We start from the raw sequence: 20,503 nt of genomic DNA, 5'->3' as shown, positions 1-20,503 counted from the left end.
CTTGCCAGCAAGTTAAAAAAGTATGGACTGGATCAGGGATCGGCAACCTTTGGCATGCGGCTCGCCAGGGTAAGCACCCTGGCAGGTGGGCCGGTTTGTTTACCTGCTGCATCCACAGGTTTGGCCGATCGCGGCTCCCACTGGCTGCCGTTTGCCATCCCAGGCCAATGGGGGCTGCGGGAAGTGGTGCGGGCTGCAGGATGTGCTGGCCACCGCTTCCCGCCACTCCCATTGGCCTGTAGCGGCGAACCGCAGCCAGCGTGAGGTGTGCTCGGTTGAACCTGCGAACATGGCAGGTAAACAAATGGCCTGGCTGTCAGGTGCTTACCTTGGCGAGCCGTGTGCCAAAGGTTGCCGATCCCTGGATTGGATGAATGGACTATAAGGTGGATAGAAAGCTGGCTAGATTGTCGGGCTCAACGGGTAGTGATCAATGGCTCGATGTCTAGTTGGCAGCCAGTATCAAGCAGAGTGTCACAGGGGTCGGTCCTGGTGCTGGTTTTGTTCAACATCTTTATTAATTATCTGGATGACGGGATGAATTGCACCCTCAGCAAGTTCGCAGATGACACCAAGCTGGGGGGAGAGGTAGATACACTGGAGGGTAGGGATAGGGTCCAGAATGACCTAGGCAAATTGGAAGATTGAGCCAAAAGAAATCTGATGAGGTTGAACAAGGACAAGTGCGGAGTCCTACACTTAGGAAGGAAGAATCCCATGCACCGCTGCAGGCTGGGGACCAACCGGCTAAGCAGCAGTTCTGCAGAAAAGGACCTGGGGATTACAGTGGATGAGAAACTGGATATGAGTTAGCAGTGTGCCCTTGTTGCCAAGAAGGCCAAAGGCACATTGGGCTGCATTAGTAGGAGCATTGCCAGCAGATCGAGGGAAGTGATTATTCCCATCTATTCTGCACAGGTGAGGCCACACCTGGAGTATTGCGTCCAGTTTTGGTCCCCTCACTACAGAAGGGATGTGGACAAATTGGAGAGAGTCTAGTGGAGGGCAATGAAATTGATTAGGGGGCTGGGGCACATGACTTACAAGGAGAGGCTGAGGGAACTGGGGTTATTTAGTCTGGAGAAGAGAAGAGTGAGGGGGATTTGGTAGCAGCCTTCAACTACCTGAACAGAGGGTTCCATAGAGGATAGAACTTGACTGTTCTCAGCAGTGGCATATGACAGAAAAAGGAGTAATGGTCTCAAGTTGCAGTGGGGGAAGTCTAGGTTGGATATTAGGAAACACTATTTCACTAGGAGGGTGGTGAAGCACTGGAATGGGTTACCTAGGGAGGTGGTGGAATCACCATCCTTAGAGGTTTTTAAGGCCTGGCTTGACAAAGCCCTGGCTGTGATGATTTAGTTGGGGTTGGTCCTGTTTTGAGCAGAGGATTGGACTAGATGACCTCCTGAGGTCTCTTCCAACCCTAATATTTTATGATTCTATGAGTCTGTGATTCTCAAGCTGCTAGTTTTTGTCCTTCTCTCTCCTTCTGTGATTCACCCTGGCAGAAGGGAAAAGGCAGCGTCAGGCAGAAACAGCACCATTCAGATACTGCACCCAGGGCTGCTCCTTCTCCAGTTGCCCCAGCTGTGTTGATATCCCTGGCACCAATGGGAATCCCTGTCTCCTTGGGTCCCCCCATTCACTGTACTGCAGCAGCCTCCAGGCTCCAGCTGGAACCCATTACCCAGCCGGTGCCAAAGTGTTTGCATCAGTTCTGGAGCTAAGAGGTGGCCTGAAAGTTATAAATGACTCAAGTTTTTGTGTGTCTTGCAGTTTCCTTGCTACGATGTGGCATGTGTGTGTTAAAGGGGAAACCCCAGAACAGCTAGGAGTGAGTTGAGGAGGGATGGGATTGTTGTTAAAGGGACACCATGAGCCTAAAAATCACACTGCTCTCTGCACATTTTTTACCTGCTGTTGTTACTGACGATGCCTCGGGGCCCCAGAACTATAGGAGATTAGGGGGGAAACCCCATATTTATCTCTCTAGATCACAGTTTGGTTGCTACATGCCTTTGGCAGAGAAATTTTAGAGTCAGTTTAACTGTTTCCCTCGAACAGCCAGCCAGGCCCTGATCCTGCAAACACTGAAGCATGTGCAGAGCTTGACTCATCTGAGCAGCCTCCATGACTCCTAGGGGCTATTTCCATGAGTAAAAGGTTAGGCATGTGCTTAAGTGTTTCCAGAACTGAGGCCTTAGTCAGTCTGGTTCCCCTCATGTTGTGTGGGTCCCTAGCTATTAGAACAAGCAGCTGCTGGTGATGAGAGATGAATGAAGTGCTTGAACTATTCTGGGGGCCTTTGGCCTGCTTCCATTTCAGCCTCTAGAGGGTGCAGTTGCTAGTTTCATACCCTGCTTTAGCAGAGATTTATATTTGTGGGGGGTGGATAGTCAGCTGACCATGAGTCTCAGTGCAAAGCTGTGGCCAAATGGGCTAATAGGATCCTGGGCTCCATAAACAGGAGAATTGCAAGCCAGAGCAGAGGTTATTTTACCTCTATATTTGACACTGGGGTGACTGGTGCTGGAACACTGTGTCCAGTTCTGGTGTCCACAAGTCAAGAAGGATGTTGATAAATTGGAGAGAGGTCAGAGAAGAGCCACAAGAATGATTAAAGGATTAGAAAACCTGCCTCGTAGTGATTGAGTTCCTGAGGTCTATCTATTTGGCTTAACAAAGAGACTATTAAGGGGTGATCACAGCCTATAAGTATCTACATGGGGAACAAATATTTAATAATGTGATCTTCAGTCTAGCAGACAAAGGTATAACAGGATCCAGGGGCTGGAAGCGGAAGCTAGACAAATTCAGACTGGAAATAAGTTGTACATTTTTAACAGTGACAGTAATTCGCCATTGAACAACTTACCAAGGGTCATGGTGGATTCTCCATCACTGGCAAGTTTTAATTCAAGACTGGATGTTTTTCTAAAAGATCTGATCTAGGAATTATTGTAGGGCAGGTCTCTGGCCTGTGTTATACAAGAGGTCAGACTAGATTATCACAATGGTCCTTCCTGTCTTTGGAATCTAGACTAGCTGGCATTTCCGCGTTGGGGAGGTTTTCTCTCATTTTGTAGCAATTCTCGAGCCCTTCTCAGTCACAGGTTGCTGTTGAATGGGGCAGGAGGACTGCTCTGAGGGCTGGGTCACAGGTAGAAATGGGGATCCCTTTGGATCACGGTTCAGTTCAACCAGTATGAGTGAGATAAGTCTGGTGGCCTAAGCTCAGTGTCAACAAGAGAAATGGCCATACCAGCAAATGCCATTGGGCAAACTTTACTCCACAGAGTCGTGGGACTGACTTACGAGGAGAGGCTGAAGGAACTGGGGTTATTTAGTCTGCAGAAGAGAAGTGTGAGGGGGGATTAGATAGCAGCCTTTAACTACCTGAAGGGGGGTTCCAAAGAGGATGGAATTAGGCTGTTCTCAGTGGTGGCAGATGACAGAACAAGGAGCAATGGTCTCAAGTTGCAGTGGGGGAGGTCTAGGTTGGATATTAGGAAACACTATTTCACTAGGAGAGTGGTGAAGCACTGGAATGGGTTACCTAGGGAGGGGGTGGAATCTCCATTCTTAGAGGTTTTTAAGGCCTAGCTTGACAAAGCCTTGGCTGGGATGATTTAGTTGGGGTTTGGTCCTGCTTTGAGCAGGGGGTTGGACTAGATGACCTCCTGAGGTCTCTTCCAACCCTGAGATTCTATGATTCTATTACTGTGCTTTCATGAAGGTGCAGAGAAGGGGATCCTATGGGGTGGTGTCCAGGAGCAGGGCAGCTAGAGTTGCCAATGCTCCATGGAGTCTCCAGGAATTAAAGATTAATCTTTAATTAAAGATTGTCATGTGACAAGACCTCCAGGAATACATCCTACCAAAACTGGCAACTCTAATGGGCAGCATGGGCAATCTCATAGTTCATCTACACAGGAGCATGCCCCTGTCCATTGCTGCTGGGTTAGTAGCCTTTAACAGCACAGAGGTCTACTTAGCAATTCTGGGGCTTGATGGGGGCCTCATTGGAGGCCTCCTTTTCCTGCCACTTCAGCCCTGAAAAGTCTTCTGCTTGTGACAGCCATTTTTAGCTCAGCCTTGTGCATTAGTACAAGGCCTTCACTTCTCCCTGGGCTACGTGCAGGCCCAGGAGTGTCACTGGAGCAGTACTGGTTGTTTTATAATATCCTGTAACTATAAAATTCCCTCTGTGATCACATCTGCTGGTACAGTTTTTAAGGCATTGGAAGACAGTAGGGAGGTATCTTTAAAGTACAAGATTCTGCTCTTGGAAACTTGAGTGTAAATCCTGAGTTGACTCCAGCAGAGTCACTCTGGTTTTACACCAAAGTAACAGAGTAGAAAGTGGCCTTAGCACCTGTTTGTTGAGCTCAACACAAACTAGGGAATTGTTACTGTCAGTTTCCCATTACAAACATACAATTCTTGCCTGTTGCAATGGAAGGAAGAGATTTACAACTTCTGAAGAGGTATTTTGTAAGGAGCAAACTTTGTGGTACTTGTGTCTGTCTACCTGCAATGTATTTTGCCCTCCTTCTGCATGCGGAGCACTGTAAATCAGCAGAACGTGTCCAGAATAACTGAGCTTTCTGTCTGAAATATGCATTGAATCAAACATAGCTGGTTTGGGAAATCTCTTTGGTGACTCTGCTATAATTGGTTGTCCTTTATAATCACACCCATTGCTCTAAGCAGAGTGCTCTGCTGACATCAGCCCAAGGAGTCTTCTCACTCATCTGTCCTCTTCCTTATCACCTTCCCAGTCCCCTACCTGCTCTCATGGTATGAATTATAAGGCTAAAAATATTATACTGGCCTGAGGTCTGTGACTCACTATGCTAAGTCCTAGGCCTGGGTCAGAATAGTTCTGCTGCTCCATGGACCAGTGATCATTGTATGTTCCAGTCTGTAATAGAATCATAGAAATGTAGGGCTGGAAAGGACCCTGAGAAGTCATCAAATCCAGCCCACTGCGCTGAGGCAGGATCATGTAAACCCAGACCAAGGGTACGTCTATACTACCCGCTGGATAGTGTTCGATGTATCGGGGATTGATTTATCGCGTCTTATCTAGATGTGATAAATCGATCCCCAAATCGATGCCCGTACTCCTCCTCAGCAGGAGGAGTAAGCGGAGTCGATGAGGGAGCCGCGGTGAGGACAGCCAGGTAAGTCAAACTAAGATACTTTTACTTCAGGAATGTGAATAGCATAGCTGAAGTTGCATATCTTAGTTCAAACCCTCCCGCTAGTGTAGCCCAGGCTTTCTTAAAAACCTCCAGTGATGAGAATTCCACAACCTCCCTTGGAAGCATGTTCCAGAGCATAACCACCTGTATAGTTAGAAAGTTTTTCCTGGTATCGAACCTAAATTTCCCTGGCTGCAGATTAAGCCCATTACTTCTGGTCCTGCCTTAATTGGGTATAGAGAACAGTTGATCACAATCCTCTTTGTAACAGCCCTTCATATGCTTGAAGATTGTTATCAGTTCCCCCCCTTAGTCTTCTTTTCTCAAGACTAAACATGGCCTGATTATTTAACCCAGGGATCGGCAATGTTTGCCATGCGACTTGCCACGGTAAGCACCCTGGCGGGCTGGGCCGGTTTCTTTATCTGCTGCGTCTGTAGGTTCAGCCGATCACGGCTCCTGCTGGCCGCGGTTCACCACTCCAAGCCAATGGGGGCGGCGGGAAGCAGCGGCCAGCACATTCCTCAGCCCGTGCCGCTTCCCGCTGCCCCCATTGGCCTGGGACGGTGAACTGCGGCCAGTGGGAGCCGCGATCGGTCAAACCTGTGGATACGGTAGGTAAACAAACGGGCTCAGCCCACCAGGGTGCTTATCCTGGCAAGTGGCATGCCAAAGGTTGCCGATCCATGATTTAACCTTTCCTCATAGGTCAGGTTTTCTGAAGCTTTTATACTTTTGATGCTGTCCTCTGGACTCTTTCTAGTTTGTCCTCATCTTTCCTAAGGTGTGGGGCCCACAGCTGGACACAGTACTCCATCTGCAATCTCACTAGTGCCAAGTAGAGTGTGACAATTACCTTCCATGTAACACTCCTGTTAACACACCCCAGAATATTAGCCTTTTTTGTTACTGCATCACATTAAGTCATTTTTGATTTGTGATCCATGATAACCAACACAGAGCTTTCTCAGCAGTACTAACCACCTAGACAAATAGTTCGCCATTTTGTAATTGTGCATTAGATTTTTCCTTACTAAGTGTAGTACTTTGCCACTTATCTTTATTTATTTCATCTTGTCGAAATTCAGACCAATTCTCCAATTTGTCACGGTTGTTTTGAATTCTAATTCTGTCCTCCAAAGTGCTTGCAACCCCTCCCATCTTGGTGTCTTCTGCAGATTTTATAAGGTTACAGTCTGCTCCATTATCCAAGTCATTAATGAAAATGTTGAATTGTACTAGACCAAGAACTGACCCCTGTGGGATCCCACTGAATATATCCTCCCAATTTGACAGCAAACCATTGATAACTGCTCTTTGGGTACAGTCTTTCAGCCAGTTGTGCACCCACTTTATAGTAATTTAATCTAGACCACATTTCCCTCGTTTGCTTATGAGAATGTCATGTAGGACTGTGTCAAAAGCCTTATTAAAATCAAGATATATTATGTTTCCTCCTTCCATCCATCCATCCGGTCAGTAATACTATCAAAGAAGGAAATGAGGTTGGTTTGGCATGATTTGTTTTTGACAAATCCATTCTGGCTGTTCCTTATAACTGTTATACTCTGGGTGCTTCCAAATGGATTGTTTAATAATTTGTTCTAGTATCTTTCCATGTATTGAAATTATAGGTACTATGTTGGCCCTTCTTCAATCCTCTGTGACCTCACACATCCTCCATGAGTTTTCAAAGATAATTGCTAATGGTTCCAAAATGGTTTCAGTTAGCTCCTTCAGTACCCTAGGATGAATTTCATCAGGCCCTGCTGGCTTTAATACATCTAATTAATCTAAATATTCTGTAACCTGTTCTCTCCCTATTTGGGCTTACATTCATTCCCCCTTGTCATTAATATTAATTGTGCTGAGAATCTGGTCACCATTAATCTTTTTAGGAAGACTGAAGCAAAATAGGCATTAAACACCTCCACTTTCTTGAAGTCATCAGTTATTAGGTCTCCTTTCCCGCTAAGTAGAGGACATACATTTTCCTTCATCTTTCTCTTGCTCCTAATGTATTTAATGAACCTCTCCCCATTGCCTTTCATGTCCCTTGGAGGTGTAACTCACTTTGTGCCTAAGTCTTTCTGATTTTCTCTCCATGCTTGTGCTATTCCTTTGTACTCCTCCTTAGCAATTGGTCTGTGTTTCCACTTTTTGTAAGATTTCAAGAACCACCAAGTCTGGAAATAAATGGTATGTCATGAGAAGGGTGGACTTCCCAATTCTTCAATGCTATAGCATCTCTTGAATTGGAAACAGGAATGCCTCATGAATCTCCTCAGGAGCCTGAGACTCTGACAGTCTGTCTTGCTTTGCTGAGAAAAGGAATCCGAGCAGAGGCACAACGTTAACTACCCTTTAATGTTTATAAAACTGTCCAAATTTCCCATGTTTAATATATAGGCCTTAATTCTGCAAGTCTTTCCATGATGGTCCAGCACCACCACCACCGGTAGAGGCAGATTGTGGTCTTGAACAATCCATAGTCCTCTGCGCTGAGCGGCTCTGAGGCCTAGTCTTCACTGCTCCAAAAGGTTTATTTTACCTCAGGGTAACTAAGGGCTAGTCTACACTTACCCGCCGGGTCTACGCGGTGAGTTCGACTTCTCGGAGTTCGAACTATCACGTCTAATCTGGACGCGATAGTTCGAACTCCCCGCGCGCTCCGGTCGACTCCGGTACTCCACCACTGCAAACGGCGGTGGCGGAGTCGACCTTGGAGCCGCGGACTTCAATCCCGCGGCGTCTGGACGGGTAAGTAGTTCGAACTAGGGTACTTCGAGTTCAGCTACGCTATTCACGTAGCTGAACTTGCATACCCTAGTTCGACCCCCGCCCTTAGTGTAGACCTGCCCTAAGGTGTTTGAGCTGTCCTACGGTAAAAAAACACAGTGAAGACCAGGCATTGTAGTTTTACTGTGGAGTAAACCAGGCAAGTTCAACCTCAGACAGGGTTTTTCTGCCCTGCAGAAATGTCAAGATATCAAAATAATTTCCCATCCCAAATCAGTACAAAAAATAGAAGTCTTGAAAAATGTTGTGACTTGAAAATCTGTTAAAAGTTGGTTTGGCTCAGTCAAAATATTTTGCTTTAATAATTTAGAAATGTTTCATTTTGATTTTTGACATTTTTAAATTAAAAACTTTTTTTTTACTATAATTACCTTAAATTTTGTAACAAACATGCATTTTGAACAGGAAAACTGGAATTTTCCATTTTGAACATGTCACGAACTATTTTAACAATTCCAACCCCCCCCCCCCAAAAAAAAACCCCAAACCCTTTTGAGAGCAGAAAAATTTGTTAAAACTGACCATTTCCTGCCAAAAGTTTCGTTTTGATTAATCAGCATTAATCAGTTTTTGTTGGAAGATTCCCAACCAGCTCTAGTATTTTTTTTACCTCCGGGTAACTAATGGTGGGAGCTAGCATAAGGGAAAACACAGTGAAAACCAGGCCTTTCAGTTTTACCACTGAGTCCTATACTATACCTATACCTTTGTCTGGGGTTGACCTTGCCTATTTTACCTCATGGTACAACTAAAGGGCATGGTCTTCACTGAGCTTTTTCCCTCAGGATGGCTCACATGCATTAGTTAACCAAGGTGTGTTTTTTACCTCAGGGTAACAGTGAAGAAAAGGGTTGAGGCCTGGTCTACACTTAAAAATTAGATTGACCCAGCTACTTTGCTCAAGGCCGTGAAAAATTTTGCGCCCTGAGCACCGTAGTTAGGTTGGCCTAACACCCCAATGTATACACAGCAAGGTCAATGGAAGGTTTCTTCTGTTGACTTAACTACTGCCTCTTGGAGAGGTGTATTGACTACATCAACGGAAAAACCCCTTCCATCGATGCAGGAAGCATCTACGCTACGCTGCTACAACAGCACAGCTGCAGCGCCGTAACTACACCACTGTAGAGTAGACATGGTCTGAGGCTCCCAACACCCTGCACGTACACTATCAAGAGTGGGGTGCGTGGGAGGAGCTCACAGGTCTGAGGTGATGTGGAGTCAAGTGTGACACTTATCATGCTAATAAGGGCCAGATTTTTAAAGGCATTTTTGGCACCTAAAGAGGCAGACACCTAGTAGTCTCCTTCAAGTGCTTTAGGCACTTTTGATATCCCACCAGGTGCCTATTTCCACTTTAGACACCTAAACACCTTTAAACATATGGCCCTTAGCTACATGTTCCTCAGGCTGGGCTTGATTCTGGCCTTGTTCACCTTGAGGATCTCACTCAGGGCTAGCCTATGATTAGCCCTTGCTACAATGGACTGGGGAGCAAGGCTTCCCCTGGTGTGGCTGCATTATAGCCACCAGCTATGTGCACAACCCGCCTGCTGGGGGTTGTGCACCAGATGCTCCCTTTAGGGGAGCAGCTCAGTAGGTGGAACCATGGGCTGCCCCAACATTGGCCTGCCAGTGCTGCTGGATGAAGGTATGGTGAGAAGCGAGCTTCACCCTGAAAAGGGGTATGTGATGGGGTGAGACTCACCACACTAGTGCCTCCTGCTGGCTGTCCTGGGAATTAGCTCTGCCAGCCAGTGTGCCCTCTTATGGTGGTGTCTCACTGCCATACCTCTGCTGCAGCACCCATGTCGCTCCAAGGACCATGGCATCCTCTTCGTGACACAGCCCTCTGGCCCTGTCATGCTCTGTTCTCCCCCATTCCAGGGGAACTGCAGTCTGCTGCCCAGCCATTTCCCTCAGTGGCAACAGCAGCCAATTGTCTGGCCACTTCCTCCCTGGCAGGGTGAGATGGGGGGACCTGGGCCCTCCCACTACTCCAGGCCCTGACACAGGGACCCTGTAGATGACCGCCACTTGCTACATCCACTCCAACTCCTCAGATAATTTCTCTGGGCCACCTCCCAATGGCCCCCCAGCACCCTTTTTGTTCTTGCCTCAGGGCCTCAGCCTGCAAGTCCCTGCAGCCACCCAGGAGCAGTCTTTAGCTCCCTGCTCCCTCAGTCACTGCTAGTAGCACTGCTTTGTCCAGGGTGCTGGCACTCCTTCTGCCTGCTAGGAGCCTGATATTTCCTTCTCAAACTCCAGGCAGCTACTGAGGGTGCTCTCCCCTGCCGCTCTTCTTATATGGGCCTGCCAGGCCCTGATTGACTACTCCTCTCAGCCCTTCTCTATTTGGCTGCCTCTTACGCAGCCTCCCTAGGGCTCTATTAACCCCTTAGAACCCAGTGTGGGGCAGGCGCCCCATTACAGGCTGTAACAGATGACCCAAACCACAGTGGTATAGGGGTGCTCCCAGAGCGCTCCCTGGGACAGTGCAGCTACACCCTCCCCCAGCCCAGGGTGGTGTCCGAAATGCACCGTCTTGATGTAAACAGGTCACCCCACTGATCTCAGCAGGAGGATGGCAGAAACAATCTCGTAGGCCTTACTGCTGACAGGATGGAGGGACTAGGTAGTCATGCAGCAGCGCTTTTGCCAGTGCAGCATTGGGGTCCCCTGCCTTCCCTGTCCTGCCCAGCCCTTTTACATTGCCGCTGTATGCACAACACTCGGCCCCTTCGCTGGGCAGCATCACTTCAATTGAGCTTTAGGCTCTGATATCGTGCGACTTGCTTCGACTAGAAATCCTTTGCTGGGCCAGTGATCACAGACCCCTCCAGTTCCAGGTGGAATAAAGGGTGTGTATCTATGGGAGAGAGGAATCTGGGCCAGTGTTACACCCGTTAGAGCCTTCAGCCTCTGATGGCCATTGCTGCAGGGGAATGAGTGCCTCTAAAGGAGATCTCCTCCTCTCCAGAGTTGTCCTGGGCCAGGGGGGTGGCTGTGCCATGCCAGAATTGCAAAGGTTCATGGCCTCTGCTGCTGCTGCTCCTGGCAGTGTAAGGCAAAGGCCCCCTTAAAGGGGCAGACCTGCAATGGAAGGGAGCAGCTTGGCTGGAGTCACCCCGAAATTGTAGCCCCCGCTAAAGAGCTGCCTATGTGGACTGCTGAGGGTGTGTGATGGAGTATGCGTGTTTCTCAGCCAGGGTATGCTAGCATCCATTGACAGTGTGATGGGCTCTGCCAGCCCCCTGCACTCTGGTTTGGTTAATGTCTACTCAGTGTGAATGATTGCCTGACCAGGAACCAGCCAAAGGGTAATATCCACCTATGTTGCAGAAACTAGAGGACACGGTCCTGAGCCCAGAAGCCAGCAAGGAGGATAAGACATTGACTGTGCGGGGAGAAGGGGACCGAGCCACGCCCACCCCAGTTCCAGCCAGGATTCGGCAGATCATCACTGAGAGCCTGACAGAAGAGTCATCCCAAGGTACAGGATGGGCATGAGCTCTTCTGGGCCAGGGGAGGGGCCATGGGGTGCCCAAGAAGCATCCGTCTTAGCTCTGAGAAGGCATACAGGGAAGTCAGCATTGCAGTGGGGAATGGATTGAGTGAGCAATGGGGCTGGTGGAGTAGGAGAGATTGTTAAGGGGTCCATTCAGCTAGCTGGAATAATAATAAAAAAATAATTTTTAAATGATCCAAACCTGCCCCTTGGATCCTGCAGAGAAATGCTTTAAATGTTAAATAATTTAACTGAATTCAACTCTCACTATCCCAGGTTAGAGTAACCAGCCAGTTTATTCTGAGTGTGTGGAAAAAACGAGGGAAGTGTTTTTAGGTGGTTTGCTGCAGGGCTGGGAGAGTCACAGGATCAACTTTGTACCTGATTGTCAGCAACATTGTACACAGGAGAGTGACAGCAAACAGTAAAAAGGGAGCAGGTATCAATCACCATTGTAATATGTATATACTGTCGCATGTAGGGGCCCCCAGGTGAGATCAGAGCCCCACTGATGTAGGTGCTGTACATCTAGTTCCTGCTTCAAAGAGTTTGCAATCTAAATAGACAAAGGAAGGATTATTCCCATTTTACAGAAGAGAAACTGAGGCACAGGGAGATTAAATAACTCACCCAAGGGCGGGCATGAATTCTGTGGCAGAGCTGGACAATGACCCCAGATCTTCTGATTCCCAGTTCAGTAGCTTAACCACAAGGTCATTCTTCCTGCCTCGAAGGCTGATGCCACAGCTAGCTCTCCACGTGGCCTGCTTGGTTGGGACCTTCTCACACTACTAATCCACATTTCTTGTTCCTTCCAGCTCTGTGGGAAACAAGCTCTTCACTCAATATGCAAGAAGAAAACCGTATGCTGCAGAAGGAGCTCTCACGCCTTGAGGACCTGCTGGCACAGACCCGGGCAGAGAAGGATGAGCTGGCAAGTAAGCACCATGCCATCAGTGAGAGGGTGAGTGCTTGGCTTAAATCCATCTGAATCCCTTTGGGTGTGGAACAATCTCTGCGGCTGGCCAGCTGGTTTCTGGGGTGGATGCCCCATCTTTATATGGCATTTCATGAGTGCTGATGGGCAGCCACTGAGAGACAAATAGGAGGGAGGTGTGGAATTCATTGTGGGTACGCATAACATTGAGGCAGATTGTGAACTGGTGTGAATCAGAAGCCAGTGGAGCTACACTGATGCACAACAGCCAAAGGTCACACCCAGGGCCGCCCAGAGGGGGGGGCAAGAGGGGCAATTTGCCCCAGGCCCCGAACCCCACAGGGCCCCCAACCAGAGTTTTTCGGGGCCCCTGGAGCGGGGTCCTTCACTTGCTCCGGGGGGCCCGGAAAACTCTTGCGCGGCCAGGCGCAGGAGCTTCTTCTGCTCCCGGTCTTCACCGGCGGGGGGTCCTTCCGCTCCCGGGCGGAAGGACCTCCCGCTGGCAAATTACCGCCGAAGACAGAGCGGGACCCGCTGCCGAGTTCAGCTCGGTCTTCGGCGGTAATTCGGCGGCGGGGGGGCCCTTCCCTTCCGGGACCCGCCGCCGAAGTGCCCTGAAGACCCGCGGCGGGGGCCCCCCACCGCCGAATTACCGCTGAAGACCGGGCTGCACTTCAGCGGCAGGTCCCGCTTCGGCGGTAATTCGGCGGCGGTGGGCCCCCGCCGCGGGTCTTCGGGGCACTTCGGCGGCGGGTCCCGGAACGGAAGGGCCCCCCGCTGCCGAAGACCCCAGGCCCCCGGAATCCTCTGGGCGGCCCTGGTCACACCCAGCTCTTACATTTAAACTACCCATTGACCACACCTCCTGTGGAGCCTCCGGCAGGATGATTTCTCCCCAGTTCTTTCAGTGCGTGATGATCAGTCAGTTTATGTCCATGGATGTAGGCACCCGGCTCTCAGACTGGCTTGGCACAGTAACTGTACCTGCAGCTAGCACAGGGGAGGAAAAACTCGGGACAAAAATCTGTGCACTTACCTGATTTCCTGAGACTAGTCTTTCTAGCTCTGCAAGGAAATGTATCATCTCCCTTATCCTGGCAGAAGGGTATTCTGTAACCCTGAGAGTCATAGAGGCAGTCACTCCTCCCTGCAGAGGCAGCAAGTACAGCTACTGGTGAAGATGGGAAAAACTATTGGATAGATCAGGGAGTGATTTTTAGGGCTTTTGGTGGCTACTGCTGTTCTGGAAGTGCAATCAGAATAAGACAATCAGCAGGAGTGGCCTTTTATCCAAGATCTCAGCACTGACATTCACAGAATGGTAGAACTTTAGGCCAGAAGGGACCATTGTGGTCAGCTCATCCTAGCTCCTGCATAGCACAGGCCAGAGAACTTCACCCAGTAACTCTGCCTCAAGCTGCTCTCCAACTAGTAGCATCTTGGATCCTCAAAAAATGGGATTACATGCTTGCTGTTTAGGAGCTCTCAGTGCCCTTTGGGGCTTGTGAGCCACTTAATTCACTCTGGCAATTGGTTCTCCTAACTCCCACAGCCTGGCATTTCCTTGGCAAGGCCTGGGCTTTGAGAACATTGGAGCAAGACCTCTGTGAGCTCTCCTTTTCAAAAGGCCCTTTATGCAATTACCCACCGTCAGAGCTGTCTCCTCCCCACTGTTAACTGCAGGGGCAGGGCCTCTACTCAGCAGAATGCTCCCCAAGACCACCCAGGGAGGAGAGAGGGGCATTCCCATGGTGTTCCTGGGACCTGCTCTCCATGCCTCTGTCTCTCTTTGCTGCAGCTGAGTGGAGTGGGCATTTTAGCAGGGGGCAGACACAGAAAAGTGCCCCGTAGTGGGTTCATCACAGATTCCATAGCTCTGGTTCCCATGGTCCACGGGGGACCCATGTTGCCCCAAAGCCCCAGGTCACTAATATGTGAGTGGTGCACTGTCATGTGCTCATCTGGCCACACACTCCTCCCGTTGCCAGGCACTGGTTTATTCAGTGTGCTGGGACTAAACCAGGCCAGGCTGTTCCTGAGGGCTACACACCTTTCATTGTCCCCCAGGCACAGGCTCAGGGAAGGAGAGAGACACATGTGGATCTGCAACAGCAAACCTGCATTTTCCATACAAGTGAGAGTCTCTGAACCAGATCTCCATCTGTTCCCAAATCAAGGAGGGGAGTGTGGGGGTAAGAGATGGAAAGGAAGAGCAGCTTTGTTGGAAAGCATCTAGCCATGTTCCACAGCAGCAAAGGCCTCTCTCTCTCTCCCTCCCGCCCCCCCCCATCACAAAGGGGAGAGTTTTGGGGACTTCCGGGAACCACATAGTGATGTGCAAAGGTTGGGGATTGCTGCTTCCAAGCATGGCCCACTGATGTCTCCTCAGGCATGCCGAAGCAGGAGGGACAATAGCTGTTGGCCACCCTCTGGTGCCCGAAGGTCCAGCTGGCCCTGTGCAGAGCTATCCTGCCCCTCCCCAGGAGGAGACGCTCTGTGCTGTGCTCCCTGCTCTCAGTGTGCTGTGACATTCTTCACTAGACAAAGGTCCCCACCAAGAAGAGCAGAAATAATTGTAACTCCAAATAATTCCTATTACTTTCCTCCACAAACCTGGTGTGTTAGACATAGAGCTGCTGGCCTGGCCTCAAGACGTCCCCTCTGAACAGCTACTCAAACAGACCCATGACCTTCCCCATTGTGCTAGGCTCTGCTGGTGGCTGTCTGTGGAGATGGAGCTGGTGAGGATGTTGCCAAGGGAGAGAAGGTGTCAGGAAGGGAGGTGCTGGAGACCTTTTTTCTATTCGCTCTTTGGGTCACAGCTCCTTGGCTGCTGCTGCAGAGCTACTAGTCTCACGTGCAGATTACCTTACACTGGGACATGGCCAGCACGCTCTGATTGGGATCTTCAGAGGAGCCTATGGGAGCGAAGCATCCAACTCCGCTGTTCTAGCCTCTGTATCTATCTGCCTCCCTGGAACGTTCATGGTCCAGCTGTCCTGAAAGGCATTTGATACGGTCTTGCATGATATTCTTATCAATAAACTAGGCAAATACAATTTAGATGGGGCTACTATAAGGTAGGTGCATAACTGGCTGGATAACCATACTCAGAGAGTAGTTATTAATTGTTCCCAATCCTGCTGGAAAGGTATAACAAGTGGGGTTCCACAGGGGTCTGTTTTGGGACCGGCTCTGTTCAATATCTTCATCAACGACTTAGATATTGGCATAGAAATTATGCTTATTAAGTTAGCAGATGATACCAAACTGGGAGGAATTGCAACTGCTTTGGAGGACAGGGTCATAATTCAAAATGATCTGGACAAATTGGAGAAATGCTGTGAGGTAAACAGGATGAAGTTTAACAAAGACAAATGCAAAGTGCTCCACTTAGGAAGGAAAAATCAGTTTCACACATACAAAATGGGAAGAGACTGTCTAGGAAGGAGTACGGCAGAAAGGGATCTAGGGGTTATAGTGGACCACAAGCTAAATATGAGTCAACAGTGTGATGCTGTTGCAAAAAAAGCAAACGTGATTCTGGGATGCATTAACAGGTGTGTTGTGAGCAAGACAGGAGAAGTCATTCTTCCGCTCTACTCTGCGCTGGTTAGGCCTCAACTGGAGTATTGTGTCTAGTTCTGGGCACCGCATTTCAAGAAAGATGTGGAGAAATTGGAGCGGGTCCAGAGAAGAGCAACAAGAATGATTAAAGGTCTTGAGAACATGACCTATGAAGGAAGGCTGAAAGAATTGGGTTTGTTTAGTATGGAAAAGAGAAGACTGAGAGGGGACATGATAGCAGTTTTCAGGTATCTAAAAGAGTATCATCAGGAGGAGGGAGAAAACTTGTTCACCTTAGCCTCTAAGGATAGAACAAGAAGCAATGGGCTTAAACTGGAGCAAGGGAGGTTTAGGTTGGACATTAGGAAAAAGTTCCTAACTGTCAGGGTGGTTAAACACTGGAATAAATTGCCTAGGGAGGTTGTGGAATCTCCATCTCTGGAGATATTTAAGAGTAGGTTAGATAAATGTCTATCAGGGATGGTCTAGACAGTATTTGGTCCTGCCATGAGGGCAGGGGACTGGACTTGATGACCTCTCGAGGTCCCTTCCAGTCCTAGAATCTATAAGGGGCAGAGTCTGTCCTACAGGAACTCAGTGTTATTGAATTGACAGGCAATCGCTAACAGCTCAGGGAAAGCCCAGGCCGCCCAAGGGACAAGCTTGTACTTGAGGCTCTGGACAAGGAGCCAGCAGGCTTGAGTTCAATTCCCAGCCATGGACTCCCTGTTTGACCTTTGGCAAATCACGTTATCTCTCCGGGTCTCAGCTCCCCACTGGTACAATGGGAATGAGACTCCTTCTGTTCTGTCTTGTCTATTGAGGCTGACAGATGTGTAGGGCAGAGACTCTCTCCCGATGTGTAGGCACAGTGAGGATGGATCTCAGCTGGACTGATAATACACATACTCAATAGTAATTCAGCGGTACTGTCATGGTTATGGGGTTAGCTGCACCTCTGTCCCCTTTCTGCTCTCTCTGAGGGCATCACCTCAGGTGTTCGGCTTCTTGCCCTTACCTGTCTAGGGTGTGATCTCATGATTCTCCCACTCTGAGACCAGGAAGCAGCTGCACCACCTTGTGAGTAGGACCAGTGGCTTATCCCACTGCAGGGCCAACTGGGACTTGGGCTCTTGCATTACCATAGTCTTCTCACAACAAAGTGTGTGATTTAGCAGCGGGAGCAAAGCACTGAATAGCGACCAGCCTACATGCACATTTAGTTTCATCTAGCCTTGTGCTTCACTCCAAGCTCGATTGGCTTCCCTCTTCAATCACAGGACCAGAACAGAACCAACTCACCTTCTCCTAGCAGAGCCCAGATCCATCTGGGTGTCAGTCTGTCTCTCCCAAAGGACATGCTTGTTAAGAAATCCCCACCCCGCAACCCCCACGCCTGTCTGGGCTCAGTTATAGTGTTGCTTAATAGTTCTTTGTTTTGTACCTAGAGTGGACGATAATTCCCTAAACTGAAAACAGGACACTGGGAGTAAATATAGATCCTTCTGCCTCCATCCTTCTCCCTCCTATTTTATCTCATCCCCTCCTCTCTGTCCTTCTCTCTGGCCCACTCTGCTCCTATTTCCCTCCTACCCTGCCCTCTCCTCACCTCTCTGCATTGAGAGAATATGAGCCACCTGGTGTCACCACTCGCCCGAGCCCCACCATGTGAGTAGTCCTTAATTTTTGCTGGGGCTTGCCAGGGCTGAGCCCCAGCATCTCTAGGCTTGGCAGTTCATAGCTCTGGCACCTCTGGGTTCCTGGACAGCAGCTGCCGCTCTCCAGCTGCCCAGCTCTGAAAAGGCAGTGCCACTGCCAGCAGCAACACAGAAGTAAGGGTGTCAATACCATGCCCCCCTCTTACTTCTGCACTGCCGTATTGCCACCCTTACTTCTGCACTGCTGCTGGCTGCAGCGCTGCCACCACAAGTCATCAGTTGCAAGAGCAAATGGGACAAAAGCCCAGTTTCCCCCCAAAAATTATGATGTCCAGGACAGAGGTTAAACCATCCCAGCCAAAACAGGACATATGGTCACCCTATTCATATCCCAGGTGTGAAGTTTCCTGATGCCTGAAACAAAGCACCCAGCAAGCCCGATCTAGAAGAATGCCCCCCAGGGGGAGGGGAGACATTGTCTGGGCAGTTAGACCCATTCAGTACCACTGGGTTATCATCATTGGCCTGAGGGCTGTGTGTCCCCTATGGGTGAGGCTGATGAAACTGTCTGATCCCTTGTGTTAGTCTAGCACAGAAGTCAAGCACATCTTCCCTGTCACTTCTTAGCACTGAGGTGTATTAGCCAAGCCATGTGGAGACCTATGCCTCCATCAGGAGAGGCATTCCACCTCTGGGTGGAGAATCATTGGCAGAGTAGTGTGTGGGAGCAGCTAGCAGAGTGCCTGCCTGCATTATGCCTGTCTCCAGCTAGTGTGATCAGCCCCTTGTTTTCATTAGCACGGCACATAAATCTTTAAGCAAGAATTTTAAAAAGATTATTTATAACAGGCCCAATTCTCCTGCCCCAGCTCTGCCAATAGCCCTGCTAACTCACAGTGTTCTCCATGAATCTCAAGGAGTCAGCAACTTAAGACCACGAGTGCCAGCCTCAAGAACAGGGCACAAACCCCAAATTGGCGCTGAGTTCTGTGCTTAAATTTCACCAACCAATTATCATGTAGAAACTCCTCAGGCACTATAGCAGCCTTAACATAGAGTGACAGACAGTTCTCTTGGGCACTCCAATCTGTCTAGCCACCCAGGTGGTATTAGGTCCCTTATACCCAGGATCAGAGCAATAAGGATAAGCGGGAAGGTGCTCTCATGGATTGTTAACTGGTTAAAAGATAGGAAACAAAGGGTAGGAATAAAAGGTCAGTCTTCAGAATGGAGAGAGGTAAATAGTGGTGTCCCCCAGGGATCTGTACTGGGACCAGTCCTGTTCAACATATTCATAAATGATCTGGAAAAAGGGGTAAACAGTGAGGTGGTAAAATTTGCAGATGATGCAAAACTACTCAAGATAGTTCAGTCCCAGGCAGACTGTGAAGAGCTACAAAAGGATCTCTCAAAACTGGGTGACTGGGCAACAAAATGGCAGATGAAATTCAGTGTTGATAAATGCAAAGTAAACATCCACTCAATGTGCAGCAGCAGTCAAAAAAGCAAATAGAATGTTGGGCATCATTAAGAAAGGGATAGATAATAAGACAGAAAATATCATATTGCCTCTATATAAATCCATGGTATGTCTACATCTTGAATACTGTGTGCAGATGTGGTCGCCTCATCTCAAAAAAGATATATTGGAATTGGAAAAGGTTCAGAAAAGGGCAATAAAAATGATTAGGGGTATGGAACGGCTTCTGTATGAGGAGAGATTAATAAGACTGGGACTTTTCAGCTTGGAAAAGAGACAGCTAAGGGGGGATATGATTGAGGTCTATCAGATCATGTCTGGTGGGAGAAAATAAGTAAGGAAGTGTTATTTACTCCCCATAACACAAAAACTAGGGGTCACCAAATGAAATTAATTGGCAACAGGTTTAAAACAAACAAAAGGAAATATTTCTTCACACAGTGCACAATCAACCCGTGGAACTCCTTGCCAGAGGATGATGTGAAGGCCAAGACTATAACAGGGTTCAAAAAAGAACTAGATAAATTCATGGAGGATAGGTCCATCAATGGCTATTAGCCAGGATGGGCAGGGATGATGTCCCTAGCCTCTGTTTGCCCGAAGCTGGGAATAAGCGACAGGGCGGGGATTAATTGATGTTTACCTGTTCTGTTCATTCCCGCTGGGGCACCTGGCATTGCCACTGTCAGAAGACAGGCTACTGGGCTAGATGGACCTTTGGTCTGACCCAGTATGGCCGTTCTTATGTTCTAATATTCAGGTTACTCCCAGTCCCAAAGCACCGGTCACTTACCCTGGTCAATTGCACTTCAGATCTCACACCAAAGACAACACTTGTAGCCAGTCCTGTAATAAACTATCTACAGATTTATGAACTAGGAAAAGGAAATAGAGTTATTTACAAGGTTAAAGCAGGCACACACACAAATGAGTTCCAGTCTGAAGTTTCAAAAAGTAACAGACACTTCTATAATAACCAAGCTCTATATGTCCTTTAGGGCTGATCCACTTTGGATCTTTTGCTTATGCCGAGTAATTCTTCCCCCAGAGTCCAAGCAGCATAAAGATACAGTTCCTCTTTGTTAGGGGGATTTATTCCCTTACCCAAAGGTGATGCGGGAGGGCATGCAGGGGCATGTAGCCCTCTCCCCCCCCCACCCCCCGCAATTTCTACAAGCACTGAGCTGCCTTTGCAGGGTTTGTTATGCTCAGCCTGCTGGGAGGAAGGGAGGCTCTGTGCTTCTCACGCTGCCCCCCTCCCGGCACGTTTCCAGCTCACTTGGCTCCTCTCCCTGGCAGCTGCACCCAGGCAGGGAGCGGAGAGGGCGGGACAGAGCTGCTTTT

General features: G+C 48.8%; 1 protein-coding gene across 3 annotated transcripts in view; it reads left to right on the top strand.

Moving 5' to 3' along the window:
- CROCC2 (ciliary rootlet coiled-coil, rootletin family member 2) overlaps positions 1–20,503 on the top strand; it is a 139,662-nt gene that overhangs the window by 4,548 nt on the left and 114,611 nt on the right. For all 3 annotated transcript variants that reach the window (XM_039486945.1, XM_039486946.1, XM_039486944.1), the window contains exons 2-3: positions 11,352–11,502; positions 12,336–12,481. In XM_039486945.1, coding sequence (XP_039342879.1) covers positions 11,352–11,502; positions 12,336–12,481 — 297 coding nt within the window. The remainder of the gene's footprint in view (positions 1–11,351; positions 11,503–12,335; positions 12,482–20,503) is intronic.

The sequence above is a fragment of the Mauremys reevesii genome, linkage group 9 (assembly GCF_016161935.1).
Source record: "Mauremys reevesii isolate NIE-2019 linkage group 9, ASM1616193v1, whole genome shotgun sequence".
NCBI lineage: Eukaryota > Metazoa > Chordata > Testudines > Geoemydidae > Mauremys > Mauremys reevesii.
The sequence above is the reverse complement of the archived record's forward strand: the minus strand, read 5'-3'. Positions and strand labels throughout refer to the sequence as shown.